At 35.0% G+C, this 21,939-nt stretch overlaps 1 protein-coding gene across 1 annotated transcript; it reads right to left on the bottom strand.

The window, feature by feature from the left end:
* Nucleotides 1-558: 558 nt before the first annotated feature.
* os9 (OS9 endoplasmic reticulum lectin) lies at nucleotides 559-20,944 on the bottom strand. The gene is made up of 15 exons (XM_033966777.2): nucleotides 20,757-20,944; nucleotides 18,948-19,130; nucleotides 17,900-17,963; nucleotides 17,725-17,801; nucleotides 16,322-16,420; nucleotides 14,713-14,914; nucleotides 13,815-13,958; nucleotides 12,977-13,059; nucleotides 11,782-11,836; nucleotides 11,624-11,706; nucleotides 10,377-10,550; nucleotides 9,352-9,559; nucleotides 7,270-7,440; nucleotides 5,355-5,464; nucleotides 559-1,816 (listed from the first exon to the last, which is right to left on the bottom strand). Exons 1-15 carry the CDS (start codon nucleotides 20,898-20,900, stop codon nucleotides 1,679-1,681), a joined length of 1,935 nt encoding a protein of 644 aa, XP_033822668.1. The 5' UTR covers nucleotides 20,901-20,944; the 3' UTR covers nucleotides 559-1,678.
* Nucleotides 20,945-21,939: the final 995 nt, after the last annotated feature.

Raw genomic sequence — 21,939 nt, forward strand, 5'->3', positions numbered from 1 at the left:
TTTCTTTTCAGCACTTGAAACCCTGTAACTCTATGAAATGTGCACTTGTATTTTTATGTATTAGTGAAAATTGTATTGCCACTTTGATGACTGAAATTAGTTTTTAAAAATTTAAATTGAACAAATCATACGATAGAAAAATGACTTGGTAAACTGCATCATCTAAAGGTTTCTTGTAAGGAAAGCCATTTTTAACCCACAAGGATTACTAAAAATATTTAAAACCTCCTCAAAATAACTTATCACTGATACAACATAGACCTACATCTGGCAATTTCTTAATAAAACAATGAGCAGAAATGTGTCCACTTTATTGAAAAAAAAGCATTCACTGTGCCCTTTAAATCGATATCCAACACAAATGGGGATTATTTACAGTGGCACAAAGGCCTTTAGAGTTTGTGTTGACCACCTGGGAAAACTCACATATAGGACATTGGTAACCTAAACCTGTTTAATGGTTTGTAAAGCTGTAATGTACAGTGCTTTTAGAAAAGTGAGTAGTTATTTACAATCTCCTATTGATACAACAAAGCAAGTCATATTACAAACAAGAAATATGATTGTAAACTGTGCTTATTTTAATAAATTAAATACAGTGTTTGGCCATAACCAACAGTAGGTCACCATGGGAACGTCATGTTGTTCTTTCAAATTTACAATAAAATAGGGAATATAAACAAAAATAATTTTAAAAGTTTTAGAAAATGTTTCAGAAAGAGGAAATGAAAGGACCTTTTTCACTTTTTTCAATCTATAAAGAATCTGTGCAAAATATGAAATTTCTGCTGCATGAACAGTTCTTTAGCCCTATAGATAAAGCATATTTCAATGTCAATAACAAAAAAATATAATTAACTTTTACTCAATTAAATGTGGAAGTTTCATAAATTGTACATCTCTTAGTCGTTTAAAGTCTATCAAAACCAGCTCCCAAAAGGATACAGCGAACATATTAACAGTGCCTAATCAAAATCACATATTGCATTTGCGAGACACACAATAATCTTGAATGTGCAAAATTATGAGCTCCTATCAGTTATAGCCTGGCCAAGTTATTTTAATTACAAATAATTCCATATAGTCATGTCCCTCATGATTTTAGTTGGATTTAAAATATCTGTAATTTTAGTCATTACTGAATACTTTACGTTTTATAGTTAATTTTGGTTAGCAAAAACATGACATTGCTCAAAGACTTTGAGAAAATATTTTAGTTAAATGTTGTAAACAAGAACTTATTAAAGCATCATGGTGTATAATTTGCTTGGACTGCATACGGTAAGTGGTAAAGGAAAAATTTAATTCTGCTCACTGGACAAAAAGGTTTTTCAGTGAAGACGTTTCACTGCTCATCCAACTCATTCACACAAAATCTTTTTTGTCCAGTTGACAGAAATATATTTTTCTTTTACTATGGGTCATTTACAGATTACACAGACATATGTACCGGTAAGTGATGAGTAACTTGCTGACTACAAACCTGTTTTTTACGTTTTGAAAACTTATTTATATAACCATGTTCAGATGGACTAGTTTAACTGGCCAGGCTATAAATTACAATTACTTTTAGCAACAATTACAAAGTTGGTTCTCCTTGTCATTATTATTTGAGGCAGCATTTCACAGTCTCTCTTCTCCACAGGAGTTTACTGAAGTAAGTCAGGCTTGTTTGAGCTCAGATATCCATGTCTTCTGAATCAGAAGAGCTGGAAGTCTGGCTCTCTTCTTGGGACTGGCCCCACACAAATCTATAATTATCCTCAAGTTCCTGCTGCCTCTTCTGCTCTTTGTACACCTCCTCTGTGCCACCGGTCTATACAAACAGAGAAGAGTTTAGTTTCACCACAAATACAAGACTATGTGTGCACACTTTACTCTGCCAAAAGTCAACATTAAAGGGCCCATATTACACTATTTTCTGACTTATGTTATAATGCTGTTTCTTCATCACAAACAGACCTGGAGTTGTGTTTTGTTTCATTCACACATGTTTGACACAAACCCTGCATATTTAGGCTGAGTTCTTCTCTGAAACAGAAAACACTCTGTTCCACGTTGTGATGTCATGAGGTAATACATGAAGTGCTCCAGTGTGTTTTTTACATCCACACACCTTCACTAGAATCATTTGGATAATTTTAGCCCTGGAACTGCCAATCTCTAATCAACAAAAGGTAAAAAAGGAGCTGTTAACTTGAAACCTACCGCTTCATGACATCACAAGGTGGAACGCAGCATTTTGAGCTTTGGAGTTACAGACAGAATAATAATAAAGGGTTACTCAAACATGTGTGAATGAAACAAAACAGAATTCCAGGTATGTTTTTGATGAGGAACAACAATCTAACATTTAACATTTAGTCCTGATGTGGACTTGGTCTGGTCCTGTTCTAATCTTAGTTTGGTGCTGGTCTAGTGCAGATTTAGTTTTGTATTTTGTCCTGGTTTAGTCCCAATTCTGATGTGGTGAATGTGTAAAAACCCCAACTTAAACTTTAATTTTACTTTCTTTTTTTAATTTGAATTCAATTTGTTAAACCTTTACTAGATTAGAGCTAAATCAGGACCAAACCAAGTCTACCTAAGGACTAAATTAGCTCAATGTAGGACAAAATTATGACAAGTGTGAATAAACTCTTAGATTTCAGTCATTTTTACAGTGTTGTGTGTGAATGTCAGAGGTATATGGGTCTCAATTACACACAGCCTTCTCAATGTTTATTCAACAGGATTTCAACAGTTTACATTGAAGCTTAGTTTAACTTATGTGTGCAGAATTTCTTCTTGTTTATTTTCTGAGCACAAGGGCTACTGTAACCCACACCAAGAGCAAACCCACACCAAGAGAAAAAACAACAGCAGTCTCAACTCACTAGAGCCAGTCTCCAAAACTGACCAGTAACTGACCAATAGAACTGTTAGGATAAATAACTATGCTTAGCTCTTCTACATAACCACTGCCATAGTTTATTATTGTATTACCATAGTTCATTATTGTACCAGTGCTCATGTGAAGATGAGGACTAGATTACAGCTGTGTGACATAGATATATGTTCAGGACATGTACAAGATATCCTATATCTATCTATATAGCTAATCAAATAACTAAATAGGGCAGTGACTTAGTGATAGGCATGATAGGCATGTGCTGACTCATGACTCGTCACCCTGGTCAAACCAGCAAAAATATGCTTCTGCAGTCAGAGCAAGAGACAACCCCCACAAGGATGCTCGTCGCAGTCTGATAAGATTGTGCAATGTGCCAAGAGGCCTGGCTGGCCTGTGCACCAATGAAGAGGTCATGGTGGCCTCCCACTATAGTATGCATATAAAACTCATTGTATAGGTGTAAACATTCAGTCTCTGCCTGGGAGTGTCAGTAGCACAGACTCCGTGTACAAGTACTGCCCTTTACTAGTTGACTAACGAAGTTCTTTGAATTTCATCTCTGGGTCAAGGTTATTCTTTGTCTTAGTAGAAACTAACGAACATGAGAGATGAGAGGAAAGGGCTGTTTTCCTCAAAAGAACCTTCACATCAACTTGTCGACATAGCAACAAAGTGTCAAGTACAAAAGCAATTACATTAACCACAACACAAAAACAGTTACTAGAACAACAAAACCACAAAAAATCAGATCATTACAGTATTTTGGGGAGTATTTTTGGGAATCCTGCAGATTTACCCTAGTCACTACTTGCCAAACCTTAACCTAAACCCTAACTATAACCTATTTTCAATCTACATCTTAAAATCTTGTTGTTGATCTAATACTACGGAATTTATGTCATGGACCAGATTTTTTGCCCATAAGGGAGATGTGTCCCAATAATGCTGGTGTGTGTACAGACTTTAGTCCACACAGTGTGACATTTATCTGCCCACCTCATCACAATTGGGACTGAAATGGGACTAAACCTGGGACTAAACCTGGAACTAAACCTGGAACTAAACCAGAACTTGAACAGGACCAGACCAAGTCTTCATCATCAGGGCTCAACCAGGACCAAACCAGACACACACCTTAGTTAAATACATCATGGGTTCACTAACAAGAGAGTTAAAATTTCAAACTTGATTTTGATACTAAGGAATAGACTCAATACTGATACCACAATAATAAAAAAAACACTCAAATACAGCTCAAAATCACTCTAAAGCTATTCAGGAAAGGTTCATTCCTGTTCTATGAATGTGTCATTTTAGTATCGATACTTAATCAATAGTAGAACCAGTATCAATACTAGATACCAATTTGAGCAATATAACATTTTCGATATGTTGACAACCCCACCAGAGAGAGACATATTGCAAGCATTTCATTTGACAAACATTATAAGACCTTAACAATGTTAGAAATGGCACTCATTATTGTAGTTGTTTACACTTCATCTAAGCCAGTATGAAAAGACAAAATGATCCTTGTTTGAACTCTGTGTCAACTTGTCAAGTGAACCATTTAAAAAAAACAAGTGACTTATATTTAAACAGGTTACATAACAGTTTTATTTTCTTTACCACTTTGGACATCTTAGCTTTGATGTCTCTTGTAGTATAATTTAAAACAGTGTGCAAAAAAATACTATTTAGGCAATATAATTTAAGACAAAATTCCTTTCTTATCATATAAAAACTCTGTAGAAGTCTAAACTACAGAGTTAACAAACATGCTCTGAAATGCATGCAGTCTTGTATTAGTTTAACAGTTTAGATTTTCTTGTTCATTGGACAGAAGACTGAAATCTGATCGTAATTGCAATGCTTGTCAGATCAAGATTAGATCATTTTTTACAAACTTGTTAAGCCCTAATTGATAGCTTTAGTTGGTATAAAATATGCATATTCAAAACACAAGTAGAGGGCGCTAGGACTGTATCTGCATTGAAAAGTGAAATAGTATGTAGTATAAAGCCAAAAACAATGGCAGCTAGTGGTAAAGATGCTAAACTTCATCTTTGAGTCTGGTGAATCTAAAGACGGAAACTTAAAAGTACAATATGTAACTTTCTTGTAATGGTCTGCTGCTTGCTTGTTTACATGGAGATATTACTGCTTTGTCTGGAATCTTCCACAGTACACTATTAGCCTCATCTACTTCCTGTTCAAGTTACAGGTCAGAGCTGTGAAGAGGCAACCCCACTCATATAGAAAGTAAGTAAGCATGTATTTTGAGGTATTCTTTAAGCAAACACCTGTTATCAAAGAAATGCATACGTTTAATGCCATACTGTGAAACATTCCAGTTAAAGCAAGAACATTTCCATAGAAACAAGCAGGCAGCAAACCACCTGCTATAAAAGTTACATAAAGCAGCTTTATTGCCATTTAGAGACACATTGTAAACTATTACCAGGAGATTTATGAGGAGCTCCCTGAAGGACTTTGTATCTTCTTCGGTCAACCACTGGTCTCCTGCTTCATCTGCGTTTTTACGAGTCAAGATTTTAACCTCAATTTTACCTGAAAAAAGAGAGAGAGAGAAAGATAAGAAGTAGCAGTACAAGGAAATTAATCTACAAGAAGGAGGGGAAAGAAAGACAGATGAAGAAATGATTATCTATATCTTGACTATGCAGTTTAGTGTATTGTATGTGTTTGAGCAAAATGTGCCTTGCTCCATTACACATATATCGTATAAGCAGCTCTAGAGGTCAAAGTAAGTCTGCTGGGTGCTGTCTGTTTATCTAATTATATATAATTATATATAAGCATTTTATTGTTCGGGAATCAGGAAGTGCGCTAGTTGTTAGAATTACCGTGACAGGTCTCTAAAAGTTGTAAAAAGTGCTTATAACCTCATCGTGGAGAATAATTATGATGCTCTGAATGCGTAAGTGAGGAATACATTTGGACTATGCCAAATTTTTTCAAATGTGTCGTTTTTCACATTTTTAAGGCAGTAAAAATCAAGTAGAGTGGCTTTAAGATCATAAATATCTTAAAATAAAAAAAAATAAAATAAAAAAATTATATATATATATATATATATATATATATATATATATATTCTGCACCAGGTTAGAGCTAAACAACTGTACAAAAATGTGTGATTTTCTGTCGATGTAATGCCACTATTTGTTTTTTTACTTTTACTTAGACATTTACAATATTTGTGCTCACTTTAGTGCTAGACTCAAGTCCTCTCTCAAAAATGTCTTAATAAACTATTACAAACCTGATTATAACTAAAAACGAAATATCCAAGGCATGGGACGATACTGAAATTTGGTGTCACGAGTATCACGGCTAAAATAACTGCGATTAGTGATTATATCACAATAATTAATAAAGGTACTGACAGTTAATGACTATTGTCTGCCCGATTATCCCATTCCTACTTCCAACATAAGACAAATGTTAAAACACTTATATATCCTAAGGAAATAGGTCATTTGCTTAAGAAAAAAGGATTTGAATGTAGCTTCTCACTTAATCACTTAATTCACTTTAGTTGTTTTTATGTTCCAGATTTACATTGTTTAAAATGACACAAAGGCAGGAGACTTTTTCAGCTCATGACAAGAGGGAAAGTTTTCAAGAAAAGGTGGAGAAATGTGAAATGATTGTATTATTATATTTTCTTGTGAAAGTTTTAATACAATTTGTTTATCTTTAGAAGTAGGCAACATTTTCATTAAAAAAGCAAAGGACATAGTTTGTATATTTTAGAAAATGGAATGGTTTCTGCACATTTTCAAATTAGGAAAAAGCAAGAACGTTTTTGAAGAAGTTTTGAAAAATTCTAGAAAAAAATGCAAACAAACTAGAAATAATTATGCAATTCAGAAAAAGCCAGAATAGCTGTACCATTTTAAATATGACAAAGGCGAGAAGAAGTTTATGTTCAAGGTAGTTAATTTTTAAGAAAATTAAGTTTCAGAAAATGTAAAAAATCTTTAACTTAAAAGGTGCACTATGTAACTTTTCTGGTTTCTGCTTGTTTCCATGGAGATGTTGTACAATCTTAGTGTGAGCAGTGTCAACTCTCCACAGATCTCACCTGTAACTTTGCTTGCTGGTATCAACTGCTTGTCTCCATGACATCAGATAATTAAATTTTATTGCCAAATTGTGGAACATTCCAGAGAAGCCATAAAATTTCCATGGACACAAGCAGGTGTGTATCCCACATCAGAAAATTTACATAGTGCACCTTTAATAGCAGCAGGAAGAAATTTTCTGCAGTTTATGTCAGAGACAAGCAGACAAATTTGAAGAAAAATGAGGAACTGGAAATGACAAAATGTAAAAATAGGCCGTTGTACCTTCGGCCTTGAGTCCTGCCTTCTCTAGCTGCTCTTTAACCACGTCCTTTATGTGTTTCCACTGCGGATCGCCTTCGCCCAGCTCCTGAACTTTGACCTCTCCGTCATCTGGCTTGCTGCCCGCTTTGTACTTAGTAATTTTGATCTTAACATGGTCCTCTGCTGCTTGGTCTAAGGCGACGAGACAGAAAAACAAAACAAGTCACCTCCAAACTACACCAATATGATATGTTTATGATTTATTCTCATTTCAAGTCATATTTTTTCTGTTAAATTGTAAGAAATTTTTGAGTTGATTTTTCTTTCTTTTCCTAAATGAGGAAAAACAGAATTTTGTCATCTGCATGTTACAAATATAATTTAAAAAATGTGTATTGTGCTATGCTGTGTTAACTCAGTATGAAAAAGAAACACAAGTTGTACGCGATTTAAATTAAAAGTATTGTGATGTGTGTGAATGTGTGGAGACGTGTGTGTGTGTATGTGTGTGTGTAGGGGTGTGTATGTGTGTGCGTGTACTTGTGTGTGTAGGGGTGTGTGCGTGTGTGTACTTGTGTGTGTGTGGGGGGCGCGCGTGTGTGTGGACGTATTTGTGGATGTGTGTGTGTTTTCGTGTGAAACCTTTTTCAGTTACACTCAGTGTTAAGTATTGTCTGGAAATATAACATAAGATTACTCTTTATTCTCCTGCTTTTCATTTCTTGTATGCAAAGTTATAAGTTTAACTTTCAATATATTTTTATATTTTATGAATGAAATAAATAAACAATAATTTTTATATTGGAATTCATCTCTCAATACAGTTTTGGAAAACTTGAAGAGTTAGGGCAATAATTTGCAAAAAAAAAAAAAAGTAATTTTGTGTTTAGTTCAGAGTTTACATCTTTTGTTGTTTTTTTAACTGTTTATGTGTTGTTGTTAATGTAAATGCTTTTGTTTGTGACACTTGGTTGCTATGCCAAGTTGATGTGAAGCTTCTATTCGTTACTGGTCTGTTTTTGGAGACTGGCTCTAGTGAGACTGCTGTTGTTTTGCTCTTGTTTTGGCGTCTGTTACGGTCTACAGTAGCCCTTATGTTCAGAAAATAAATAAGTGTAAGCACATAAGTCCTGTGCTCAGGTCTCTGGCTCCTATGGCTCAGAGAATAGACTTTAAAGCAGCTCTGCTTGTGAACAAGTCTCTCCATGGACTAGCACCAAAGAACATCTCCCACATGTTAGAGCCACATGAACCATCTCACACTCTGAGGACTTCAGGGACCGGCCTCCTGCTGGTGCCCAGAGTCAGGACTAAACATGGAGAATCAGTGATTCAGTTTTATGCAGCTTAAACCTGGAACAGTCTTCCTGAAAATGTGAGACAGGCCTCTATACAATGTTTAAATCCAGACACAAAACTGTTCTGTTTATCTGTGCATACGACTGAAAGGGTTTTATTCTGCACTCTTCTGTTTTAATATTAATTTTATGATGATTATTTGTTATTATTTATGTTTTGATTTGTTGTATTGTGATTTTAAAGTTGCTTCCTTCTGTAAAGCACTTTGAATTACCCTGTGTACAAATTGTGCTAAACAAATAAACTTCCTTTGATTTACATGAGATACTAGAGAAAAGTATATTATTGTATCACTGTAGTTCATGGACTAGGTCTGTTAAATGCAATGGAATGAACAAAAAACATGGAGGATGAAGACAATAATGATACAAAAAGTGCACTGCAAAAACAGAATATCTACAGGAGTAACTATACACATGTCACTTGAATATATTTGTTTTGTATTTATTTAGTTGGTAGTATTCTTATTTATTTTATTTTTTTCATTTAATGTATTTGTTAAATAGTGTATTTATTTAATTGGCTTCTTAAAATTTATTTTTTTACACAATATTTTTTTTTATTAGAAAAAAATAATCAAAATCAGACCAAAAAAACTATAGGCTACCAGTTAACAAAAAAATCAAAAATAAACAACTCAAAATTATTAATACTAGTTTTACATTATAAAATCAAGTCATTTTAACTGTATTTACTCTGTTTTGCAGAATGAATGTAATGATTTTTAATGTTTACCGTTTTTACCTGGATGTTTGGGTGCCAGACTGGGGCTCCCTCGGGTGGGGTCGCTGCCTCTCTGTGCGCCCCCTGCTGGTGACTGTGGGTCCTGCTCCTGTCCCTCTTTATCTTCTAAATGGTCAAGCAGTTTGTCCAGTGTCGTCTCTAAAGCCTGTGTAGCCTGAGAGCGGTCAAACTCCCCTTTAAGACCCTCTGTCTCTAATTCTTGTTGTGCCTACAGAAAAAAATACACTCAATTGAATCAATTCATTCATTTTTCCATGTACAATTAATCATTTTTATCTACAACAGCCACTTTACTCAATATAAAGACATGCACTGCACAATCACATTTTTCCCTATCATGTTGTTAACAGTGGAAATTAAATGTGTGCGCTGAATTAAAGGTGACAGAGTGTCTGCCACCTGCTTGTTTCCATGGAGATGCTATTGCTTTGCCTCGAATGTTCCACAGAATGGCATGAAACATATCAGTCTCCATGGAAACGAGTAGGTGTCGCCACGAGGCAAAGTGACAGGTCAGATCTGTCAGAACTGTGGAGAGGCGAGCTCATTCACGGTACGAATGCATGTTTTCCCAAGATATTTTTGGCGATTAAAACACCTGTAATTGAATAAAAAAAAGATTTATAATTACAATGCTGTGAAAGGTATTGCAATAACATTTCCATGGAGGTAACAAAGTACTGACTTCATTATAATTATAGTGTGTTATAATGTGACGGTTTACACTGCTATCAAAACCCCATTTATTATTTTAATGCCTCTTCACCTTTTGCATTGTTTTTTATATACCGGTACATACATATGCATATATGTGTTTGTGAAATAGTAAAATTTCAAACTTGATTTTGAAACTAAGGAATAGACTTAACAGACTCAATATCAAGTCCTTACCAAGTGTTTTTAGTATTGATATCAGCTCAAATGAGTGTCTAGTTTTGATACAAGTTTCAGTATTGATTAGTCTCTGATTATCAATGCTTTTAACCCTACTATACACATAACCAAGCTCGAAAAATACAACTTACCTCATCTATAATATTGTCAAACTCTTTCTGCATTTCATCTTTTATTCCCTCTATTTTATCGGAGGGCACTGTGAGGTCATTCAGCTCCTCCTCAAACTCCTCCAGTAATCGCTCGTCTTCATCTTTGTCCTCCTCTGGGACACTCCTCTGTTTCTCCAACTGCTTTTGTGCTTTCTAAAAACAATCACATTGAATAGAAAACAGTTTAATATGTCTCTATGGGGTATTACTCTGTATAAAACCTGTACACGCTGTAGTTACATCATCACAAAGATGTTCTGAAATGCACGGGACTAACATTTTTAGGAATGGTACATCGTAATCGGTGATAACGGCAATATCTAAGGATTTCCCCAGATGGTACTGATCCGATATTGAAAATATTTGTTCTACACTGTTCCATTTCTCATTCTCAGTTTGTCCTCATTGCTTCAGATCTGTCTTTTTAAGCAGACTAAGTGAGTAAAAATATGGATTTATATTCCAGATTGAAGGTCCTATATTATGCAAAATGGACTCTTGTGAGCATTAAGTCATGTTAGAATGTTGTTACCTCCTCAAAAACATACCTGGAGTTTTGTTTAGTTTTATTCACACATGTTTGAGGAATCCTTTATTATTAGTCTGTCCACATCTCCAAAGCTCAAAATGCTGAGCTACCTTTTACCTTTAATTCAGTAGAGATTGACAATTCCAAGTCTGAAATGATCCAAATGATTCTAGTGAAGTTGCAAGGAGTTTAAAAACACAGTGGAGCACTTCCTGTATTACCACATGACATCACAAGGTGGAACAGAGTGTTTTCTGTTTGAGAGAAGAACCTAAATATGGAGGATTTGTGTGTTAAACATGCCCTTTAATATATTTGTAAACTTCACTATAGTACAGACCAATTTTATGTTAAGTTATAGATTTTGAACACTTAATATCGGTATCAGCAAATATCGCCCACTAAAATTTGGATACTAAAATTTCAAACTGAATACTAAAAAATAGGCCCAATACCCATGTTAAATACAGGAGCAGTCCTCTCTTAGGGACACATACATCCTATCTGCCCCAAATGCAGAATACTCTCCATATTTATAAACAGAAGATGGAGACATTGCATTACAACCATTATCACAAATGAAATGGTCGATACTGTTGCTACTATGGCTATAACAAGAATTAAAACAGGACAGGTTACTCAACTAATAATTTAAATTAAAAAGGAGAAAAGTAGATTTCCTGTGACAGGAACCAACCTTTCTGTTACTTTCTTTGAGATGCTGAACAAATTTCATCAGATCTGCAGGGTCTGTGATGATTTTAAAGTTAAACTGCTCCACTGCAAAATAAATACATACAATATTAATAGTAAATCATTGGTACGATTAATAAAAGTTATGTTAAATACAAATACCTTCATCACCTTCTTCTATTACTTCATTATTTGTAACTGGTTTATCCTCAGTTTCCTAAAAAAACAAAAAATACATTTAATTTAAATGTTGACTTACTGTTTCCACCCACATAGAAGTTTAGTAGTATTTCCCCCAAAGTATACCAGTACACTCCAGCTTTTTTACATTATTACAACATCATTGAGCTAGCTAGATATGTAAAGTGTTACACTGGAGGCTTGGATTTCGTTCCCATTCATCTCTTTTCAAGTAGGGTTGTCAAAAGTATCGGAAATCAGATATTACCGTAGTATATGCCTATGGACAAGTATGGAAACTATGTGGATGATTGAGGGATTACACAGATATAAGGCCACATGGGAATAGAAAAGAAAGTACTATTATTTAATGTTGAAAATCATCTATTCTATTGTCTTAAGAAAGAGTGTTTTATTATTATTATTATTATTATTATTATTATTATTATTATTATTATTATTATTATTGTGATATTGGAATCGGTATTAAGTATTGAGTCTATTACCTAGTATCGAAATAGGTTTTAAAATTTTAGTATCGTCACAGCACTAACGCCAGGTTTTTCATATTGTGACATCCTTGAGCTATTGGAACTTGGATCTTGTTCCCTTTCATCTCATCTGTTAATATTCACGTAGTTTGTATTATTTTTATTAGACTAGCTATACTTTATTAATCCTTTTTAGGGAATTATTTTGTTGCAGTAGCTCATTTACAGTAACAGCAAAAACAACATTCATTCACACATATCCACTGATCTAAAGGTTGGCGGTTCGAATCCCGCTCTCGACATAAAGCATCATTGGTTGAGCGGTCAGATCCACTGACCGACCCACAGGTTGGCGATGTGCTTCCAGCTCCCACAGATAAATGCTGTCGTTGTTTCCTCGGTCAAGACACTTAACCCCCCTCGTCCTCAGTGTCTGTGTACACTGGTGTGTGAATGTGTGTGTGAATGGGTGAGTGGTTCCTTGATGTAAAAATGTATATGTATATGTATAAAAATGTGACCTTTTACAATTACAATACAGCTGCTGTGACTACTGTTGTTGTAGGACAATGGATCTGACCACTCTACCAATGATGTTTTATGTCGAGAGCGGGATTCGAACCTCCAACCTTCAGATCAGAGAACAAACTAAGCTACTGTCGCCCTGTATTGTATTGTTATTGTACCTCTAGTTTAGGAGCCATTCTTTTCTTTTTCACTCCATCCCAGAATTCTGCGTCTTCCTCTTCTTCAGATGTTTCAGTTATATCTGTTTAAAACACAAAAAAATATTAGTACATGAAACTACAAATATTTAACACTTAATGGGTTTGGATATTTCAACCCATAGTCCTACAAAATTTAAATAAATCTGTAATTGTAATTGTTTATGTTATGTGATGCGGTACAGTACAGGCATTTACAAAAGTCCTCCAAGAATAGAGCTGTACAACTAGTATAATTTAAATTAAGACTGAGAACCACTTAAGTGTTACATTCTGCTATGTATTTACTGCAGCTTGTGTTGTTTAATATTATCTTTTTAATCCCTCAGTCATCCAGGTCTGAGCCATAGCAAAAGAAATATTCTACTATATTACTCTTCTGTAGCCAACTACACTATACTGAAATAGGTGTTTTTTGTTTCAGTGTAGTTCGCCAGTCCCCTCAGATTGATATAAGGCAGTGTTCGCCAGTAATCTGACCAGAACTGAAGAAGAGTCTTGGTTTCAATATTATCGTTTATCGTCTATATTTACTTTAGCAATATATCGCACTTCAAACTTTGTTATTGTGACAGGCCTACTTGGCAGTTCATATTTCAGTTTTAAAGCTCCTTGACGTGTTCATTAAAATATGTACTTTGGACTGAATTTTGATTTTAAAACACAAATGCAAACTGTCACTTGTTACAAAATTTGCAATAATGGTTGTTATTTCACTGTTAATCCAAGTTTGAAATTCATTGTTAAGTCTACATCTCAAGTTCACATTAATAATTTGAGTTCTACTGTATTTATTTACCTTCTTGTATAAGTGACTCATTGTCGTCTGCTGTCTCCAGTGGTGCATTCGCTGCATTCTCGATCGTTTCATCGTCACTGCCAAGAATCTCGTCTAGACTCCTCAGCTCTTCAGAAATCTGCTCCACTTTGCGCTTTGTGTCCGCTGGGATAAAACAGGAGGAAAAACATATTCATAATGAATACCGGGAATATTCTGATTAATTAAGTCAAATTAACAGCACCAAGAAATAAATAAGACAGGGATTTGAAAATAAGAAGGACTAAAGTGGACCAGAACCTATGCGAAAGTACAATTAGGAGAAAACTGTAAACTAAGCCTAAAACGGACAAGTGAGGGACTAAAATGATAAATGAGCAAAAAATGTGAACATAAATTTACTGACATAATACAGATAACACAATTTCAACAAAAGCCAAACAGGTTTAAGTGTATATTTGTATCCATGGGTTTCAGAGTGTTTAGCACCTTTGGTATAACAATTAACAATTCAAAATAAAAATATCATCCTGTATTACCAGAATGTAACATTTATAAATCCTGTAACTGGACTTATCACTACTTGCATTTGGATTCATCCCAAAAAAAAAAAAAATACATTGCCAATAAACAATTGTGTACATGTTTGGTTTAATGTATTTAACAATTAATAATTCAAAACTAAAATACTGTATCTTTTAAATGGTTAAAAGTACTAAAAATGGTGCCTATCGGCAGAAAACAGATACCAATGAATACAAATTTCTAATAAATTCTACATTTTCTGCTGATTGTTTTAGATTAAATTCAAATGATGACTTTTCTGTAAAATACTTCTGCAACACTGAAAGTCCCCTGTGATGGTACAAATTACGGTTATCACACATAAATAAACACGGGTGCAACGTATCATACTCACAGACTTGGGCTTTGACGTAATCCATGTACTGCTGAGGGCTGAGGGCGGGTTGGCAAAGGATGCTCTGAGGTTTGGCAGTGGAGGGGGGTCTGAGGAGGGGGTGCTGACAGGTGCGTCCCGTGTGGACCGTCAGGACGTATCTGCATGACTGAGGCTCATCCACGCGAGCGATGAAGTCTCCTGAACCCTCCTCACAAATGAACTGAGCACAAGACAAAGGAGGGCGAGTGTCAAAGGGATGTTCTGGATTTAGGCCTGTCATGATAACACATTTTGAAGCACGATATATTGCTACAGAGACATATCATGATAAACAATAATACTAAAAGTACTTTATACAACAACAACAATAATGCAGGATCCTTATAAACCATTTTTTAAATAAATTGTATCATTAAAAAGTATGAACTACAACAAATACATAGCAGAATGAAGAGATAATTAGTTGTATTACAACAAAAATACCCAATATCTCCCCATTTGGTACACGCAATACATTTTGAGCCTCAAAATACGTATACGTCAATATAGTATGGTGACAAGCCTATCTGGTTTACAGTAATAACATGTTAAAGTAATAGGCAGGCCTGTTAGGATGGCCTATCAGCTTATCATTCAATAAATGACAAATGGAACCATTTGGAATATTCTTTAGGGATCAATATTTATCATGGGTACTCAAGTCACTTTACGAAGATGTTATATTAGAGTCTATTTTTAGTTTATTTTTAAGTATATTTTTAAAATTATTTTAAACTATTTATCTATTATCCTGTTTTATTGCATGTACCATTTTCCTTCTGTTCTTTAACTGTGCGGTGCAATACTGGAATTTCCCCACTGTGGGACTAATAAAGGCATAGCTTATCTTATCTTATTTTGTCTTTTCTGTACTAGTGGGAAACTTTATTCATTGAACTCTTGACAGCTCAAATCTTATGATACTACAGAAAAATAACAACGTGTATAACTCATTATAGATACAAATTCACTGCTAAAGTATTTACAGTGGTCCCTCACTATACCGTGGTCTCACTGTTTCGCAGATTTTTTTAGTGCAATTTTGCATTCTTTTTTACAGTGTATGAACACACACTGTGTTCTGTGTCCTGATTGGCTGAAGGACTGTAGACCATTGTCCATCAGTCTCCTCCGTGCTGTGTCTCCTGTACAGTACAGAATGTGTTCAGACAAATTTACATAAATGTTGGATCGACACGACAGCGAAGAGGCACGGTCAGAGAAACTGTGAAATACACATGAGTTACTAGTAATGAATTAAATGAGAAATGTGAGAAAATGTTAATGCCTGAGAAAAGTGCATAAAGTGTGTGATGAGGGGTTTTACAGCCTTAAGACATCTATAATAATTGTAAAAAATAAAGCTGACTACTTTGCCTGTTGCAGGTTATTTTTAGAATGTAACCCCCGCGATAAACGAGGGACCACTATATTGTAGCTAATGCTTTTTAACAATATTGTACATTTAAAATGTTTATTTGATATTATTTGAATATTTGCCACCTGCATAAACCATGGAGAAGTTTGAAGTGAAATTCATGTACAGTACTAGACCAATATTTGTGCCAGTACGGCTATAATATCTTACTCTGACTTCTGCCTCTCTGGGAGTCCCATTGAGGTCACACTTGGAGCCGTTCACATAAGTTTGACTGTGGTACCGCTTCAGTCTGTGCTGCTTAGAAGCCTATAGAATAAAATAAAAATTAGATGTGCATTTTTGCCAATCAAGAACAATTTATTTCAAATATTAAACACAACAGCGTGTAACGTAAATTGGGTTAAACACATGTAGAAATGACAGATTATTTTTGTAGTCATTTAATTAGTTACGACTATGTATCTTCTGAAATCTACATATTTCATACATACACCAGGAAAACTAACCCAGTTCCTATTACAATGATATGAATGACAATAATAAAAGTACACAGATATTAACTGGGGCCAGCATAAACATTAAAAAAAAAATCATCATCATAATAACAAACAAAATACGTTGCATTGTGATTGTCAATAAACAGCTGTGCACATGTTTGCTTTAATGTATTTGACTGACATGTTTTTTTTCTGCACTCTTCTCTTTTAATTTCAATTTTATGATGATTATTTATATTTTGATGTGTTTGTATTTAGGCATGGGGCGATATTCAAATTTGGCAACAGAGTTGCTGATAGTTTAAAAATGTTATGAATATTAATACTTAAAATTGTAATGTTATGAAAAAGTTCCATGCATATTTTATTGTTTATTGTCCCATTCCTATTTGTATTGTGATTTTAATATCGCTCTTATTTTGTAAAGCACTTTGAATTACTTTGTGTATGAATAGTTCTAGACAAATAAACTTGCCTTCCCTATTTAACGTATTTAATTAATCTAAATATCACTGTCCACAAATAATAATCATATTCATATAATCATATAATAATAATAATAATAAAGGTTATGAAACTGTTTTTGTAAAGTGTGCCACCGTCATGAGATGCATTGTGTGCTTCAATTGATTCCGTTGCTGATGTCATCAATATTCCCTGGGGGTGTGACGCTAACTTAAGGCCCTGCTCTGTCTGAAGCTCTGTTATTCAAGTTAGACTTAAATCTGAGCTTTGTTTTAACACAATCTGACAAGGACTGACTTAATAGAAACTACAACAGGTGAGCTGATTTTGTACCACTAAGTCCCTCTCACATAACATTACAGTTACAAGCTAGCTAGCATTAGCCAACAGGTTTTCAGGTAGTCACTCTCACCTTTTTTGAAAATTAAACACCTAAGCAGGACCATGAACATTTGTATAGATCACAGGCTCCTGAAAATGTATTGTTTAAATCAATTTTGTATTTTTTTTTTATCTTAAAACTTGTTTGTCAGTGTTTGCTAATGTGTGCATTGTGTTGCCATAATAAAAGCTGAACATTTAACCATAGACATACTGTCCACGCAGAATTCCTTACGTAACTGCAAAGTATCAACGTGTAGTTCTTACCTTTGCAGTTTCATTGCTCCAGTCAAAATCAGATTCGTAGTAACCCAAAAAAAGTACATCCCCTTTGATTTCTGTGTCTAGTCAGAAAAAAAAAGTGTAATTAGTGCATAATCATTACTACTACTATAAATATAAATAAATAAAGTGTGTTAAAATGAATCATGAATCTCTTTACCTTCGAGGTGGTATTGTCTGATGTGTTTACCATTACAGAACTCGTAAGTCCACCAGTCCTTTGTCTACAGAGGCCAAGAGAAAGATATATTTAATCATATATATTTTTCCTTATTAAAATACAAGGTGACATAATATTCTGCTCATTTGGTTATTCTGGAGATGTGGAACAGAATGTAATTAACTGTAGATCAGCGATATTTGAGCCATTAGACAGTTGAAAACAGAGTCAGCAAAACCACAGAGCCTAAGAGACTGAAAGCAATAAAGTGCCTTGCTCAAGGACACTATAATAGAATCAATATGAAAAAATATAAGCGCTACTCCTCGCTGAGACAGCACACGGAGCAAGTGCAACATCGGGTAGTCTAAGTTGGAACGCTATTCTTATTAAGGTTGTCAAAATTATCCATAAAAGCCACGTTCACAGGACGGAAATGTGCTGTATCAGAACAAGTATAAAACCGCACAAACTTGTATACACCCACAGACCATTAAAGAACACAGATACAAGTCCACATGGTATTATAAAAAGTACTATGATTTTATGTTGAAAATGACATTCTATTGTCTGAATAAAGAGATTAATGGTATTGAAAATCAGGTATATTCCTTAGTATTGAAAGTGAGTTGTTAAATTTTACTGTCGTAACAACATTAACCTTACAGAGTGGCACTCATGTGAAGAAGGAAGCACTGCTGTGTTCTTGCGGTATCATTAGTCTTTGAAAGCTCCATGTGCACTAACTACCATTTATATATAACCAGCCCCTGGTTAAAATAGACTCCCAATGTAATTCATCCAGAGCACCGCATGTAGTCTGAGCAAGGCATTATGGGAAAACAAATTATCTCGGTGGTAGAATGGGTCAAGTCATGTCTTGACAGTTTACTCAAAATGGAAGTTGCATTGGTAAACATACTTCTATTATTGCACATAAAACATCACTAAAAAACATAATAATCAATCTTGCAGTGTATCGCTCACAATACATGCATTTTTGTTTTCTTTTTTCAGCTATATTCATCACACTTATTGGAGCTCTCACCTTGACTAGACAGGGGGCATCCTGCATGGGGCTGAGGAGCTGTGGGATGTCTGGGCCGCTGTAGCTCTGTGTCTCTGGCTCTGAGGCTGGGTCCTGATGGAAACGAACGGCCTGAGCAGGAAGACGACACTCGTACATCTGCTTAAACTTATTAGACACCATCATCACCTCCTCGGCCTTTGTCTACAGGGAAGAAACAACATGGAGAAGTGCATTTAGTAATTATGGCACTATTAAGAAATTAGATACATGAATTAGGGCTGTAGTCAAATACATATAACTACCGAAAATTCAAAATCTTCAGCCAGCTCACTCATTAATTTCTCTTTTCTGCTTTTGTTCCATATATATCCTTATCCATATATTCTAATAAACATTTTGGTTCATCATTGGTCTAAAGTCCTAGCATGAATATTGTCAAAGTGGTAGGTCAATTAGGCCTTCACCACCTGTTTGTCTCTGACAAGTTGTTATTGCTTATGCTTAGCCTGAGCCGTTCAGTCTGGCAGTCTTTAACATCTCTATTTCCATGGAGACAAGCAGGTGATGCCACAGGGACAAGTTACAGGTCAGATCATTGGAGAGGAGACCACGCTCATAGTAAGAATGATTTATTTGCTTTTTTATATTATTCAAGCACTGAAAAAAGAACTATAATTGATTAAACACAATCTAGAATAGTTTAATAGGGTACTTGAATAAAGATCAACAGAATTTGGCTTTTTGTCTGGTGTTGACAAGCCCTGTTCCAAGTAGATGACTATGACAAAAGTAAGCTGTATTCACTGAGAAATTTGCATCATCAAGCCAAGTTAAATTGTGAATCATGAGTTTAATCTGCCTTTTACATACCAATACCAAACTCATTCACTAACATCTCCTTTCTGCTGTTGTTCCATATAAATCCTTATAATCAAAATAAAATGAATTAGTTGACCAATATAAATAACTAACTAAAGGCCTCTAGCCTCTAGATCTCCAAGAGCTCATGGTTAGTATCTTTGTAAGCAAATACACTGTATCAAATTTAAATCACAGAAAATTACTCTGGTTATGTTGACACAAACCACACCAAACACCATATAATTATCTGATTTCTGTAAACAGTTGCATCTGATGTGAATAATCAGATTTCTTTCTGGTTGTTCACAGCTGTGCACGGAAATTTAGGCAAAAGAGGGTAACTGTGGCAAAATTGACACAAAAATGAAAGAGACATTAAAGACTGAAAGAGTTATTTTTAAATTATTTGTACTTTGTCTTCCAAATATAACAGTTGCTCTAAAAATCCATTGATTAGCTGACACATTTTGGTAATCAGATTTCTCTTGAGCATGTAAACACACACCAAAAATCTGATCTAGTTATTGGGTTATCTCATTATTCTAGTTGTCTGATTTATAATGGCCATATAAAAGTACACACTGATTAGACAACTACTGGCAGCTAGTTATTTAAGGATTATTGACTAAATAAAGATCTAGTTATCCATAAAATACAGCAAAAATTACACATATTTAAGGTATTTTAAAACTTGCATCCATGTTGTAGTAAAAGTAGTAGTAGATGTGCAGTGTTTTGACAGCTGTCAGCAGCAGTCCATTGTTTCATCTCGTTATTTGCATGAGAAAAAACCTTCTTAGCTCGGTGTATATTCTTGCCTTGCCAACGATAAGAAAGACATGTTTATCAAATTGTCAAAAGCAATGACAAAACTTTACATGAGAACCCATAGCTTCAGAAAATCCGTGACATAATTGATTTCATTAGCTACAGGCTAATCTTTAGCTCCTTTTAGCCCTTACGCACCTGTCCCAAAATGACGGGATCGGGGAGAATTTGGATCCCATATTTCATCTCGTTTAGCTCCTCTAAATTCAAAAACCCCGATGCTAAAAGGGGGCATATTAATAAAAAAGAGAACAGTCTTTTGGACCATAAGGAAGCAGCCATGTCTGACTCTGCTCACGACAGGACAGCAACAAAACACTGGACGCATGACATGGGAGCCACTAATTGGTCCAGCTCAGTCGCACCGTTCAGCGATTGGTCAATTCTCCTGTCAGTCAAATGGTTTCTTGTAAATTGAGGTGTTCGTTTTAAAAGCCGGCGCAGACCAGACGGGCGGAGTCATGCAGTTTCTTTATGAAAACGATCCTGCACGTGAACTGTCAACGTCTGCGTGTAAATAAATAAATGCAAACGTTATGGGCAAAGCCTCCCTTATTTGGCTTGATTAAAAAGGCGTGTTACAAGCTAATTTGATAACATATTTAGCGTGTGAATTTGTTAGATGAATATTGAATGAATATGAATATTTCTTTAAATTTGTAAAATGTCTAAAATGTTATATGAGGTGTTTGTCTGAGTGTTTAAGTGTGTTGTTGTCATGTAAGAAAAAAGGTACATTAAATTATAATCTATGAAAATTTAAAACTCAACCAGATTATATTTTAAATGAAACGAAATTGTGTCCTTGTTATTAAAATTGCTTCAAATGATAAAATACCAGGACAATAAGTGGAATAAGAGACTTTGGGATGTTTAACTTCTACAGAAGGAATTTATGAATCATGTGGGAACTACATTGACAAAATGCACACACATCTCAATGATGCGCAATGATTTAAGAGAAACCACTTGTGATAAACACAAATACAGGCGTGTACAGTAGTCTAATTCGTCCACCCTTTTCTCATAAATAATAAAAATGTATTCATGTGGTTTCTGTCCATTCATTTGTAATGCGATGGGCGGAGGAGCTTGTTCATTCTCCTGGTCGTTGGTGCTGTGATTGACCGTGGCTGCGTTGTGTGAGGTGGGGTGCGCTTTTCCTCTGCCACTGCAGGAGGAGCGACCGAAACCTGCAGCAAAGGTTCTATACAATAAATAACAGCTCATCTTATTTTACCGGGCGGATTTAACACAAGCTTTTGCATCGGACCATCTCTGAGGCCGTAGACGCTGCAGAGGAGGGGTTTGTACGAAGGTA

This window comes from Periophthalmus magnuspinnatus, chromosome 5 (genome assembly GCF_009829125.3).
Source record: "Periophthalmus magnuspinnatus isolate fPerMag1 chromosome 5, fPerMag1.2.pri, whole genome shotgun sequence".
Classification (NCBI taxonomy): domain Eukaryota; kingdom Metazoa; phylum Chordata; class Actinopteri; order Gobiiformes; family Gobiidae; genus Periophthalmus; species Periophthalmus magnuspinnatus.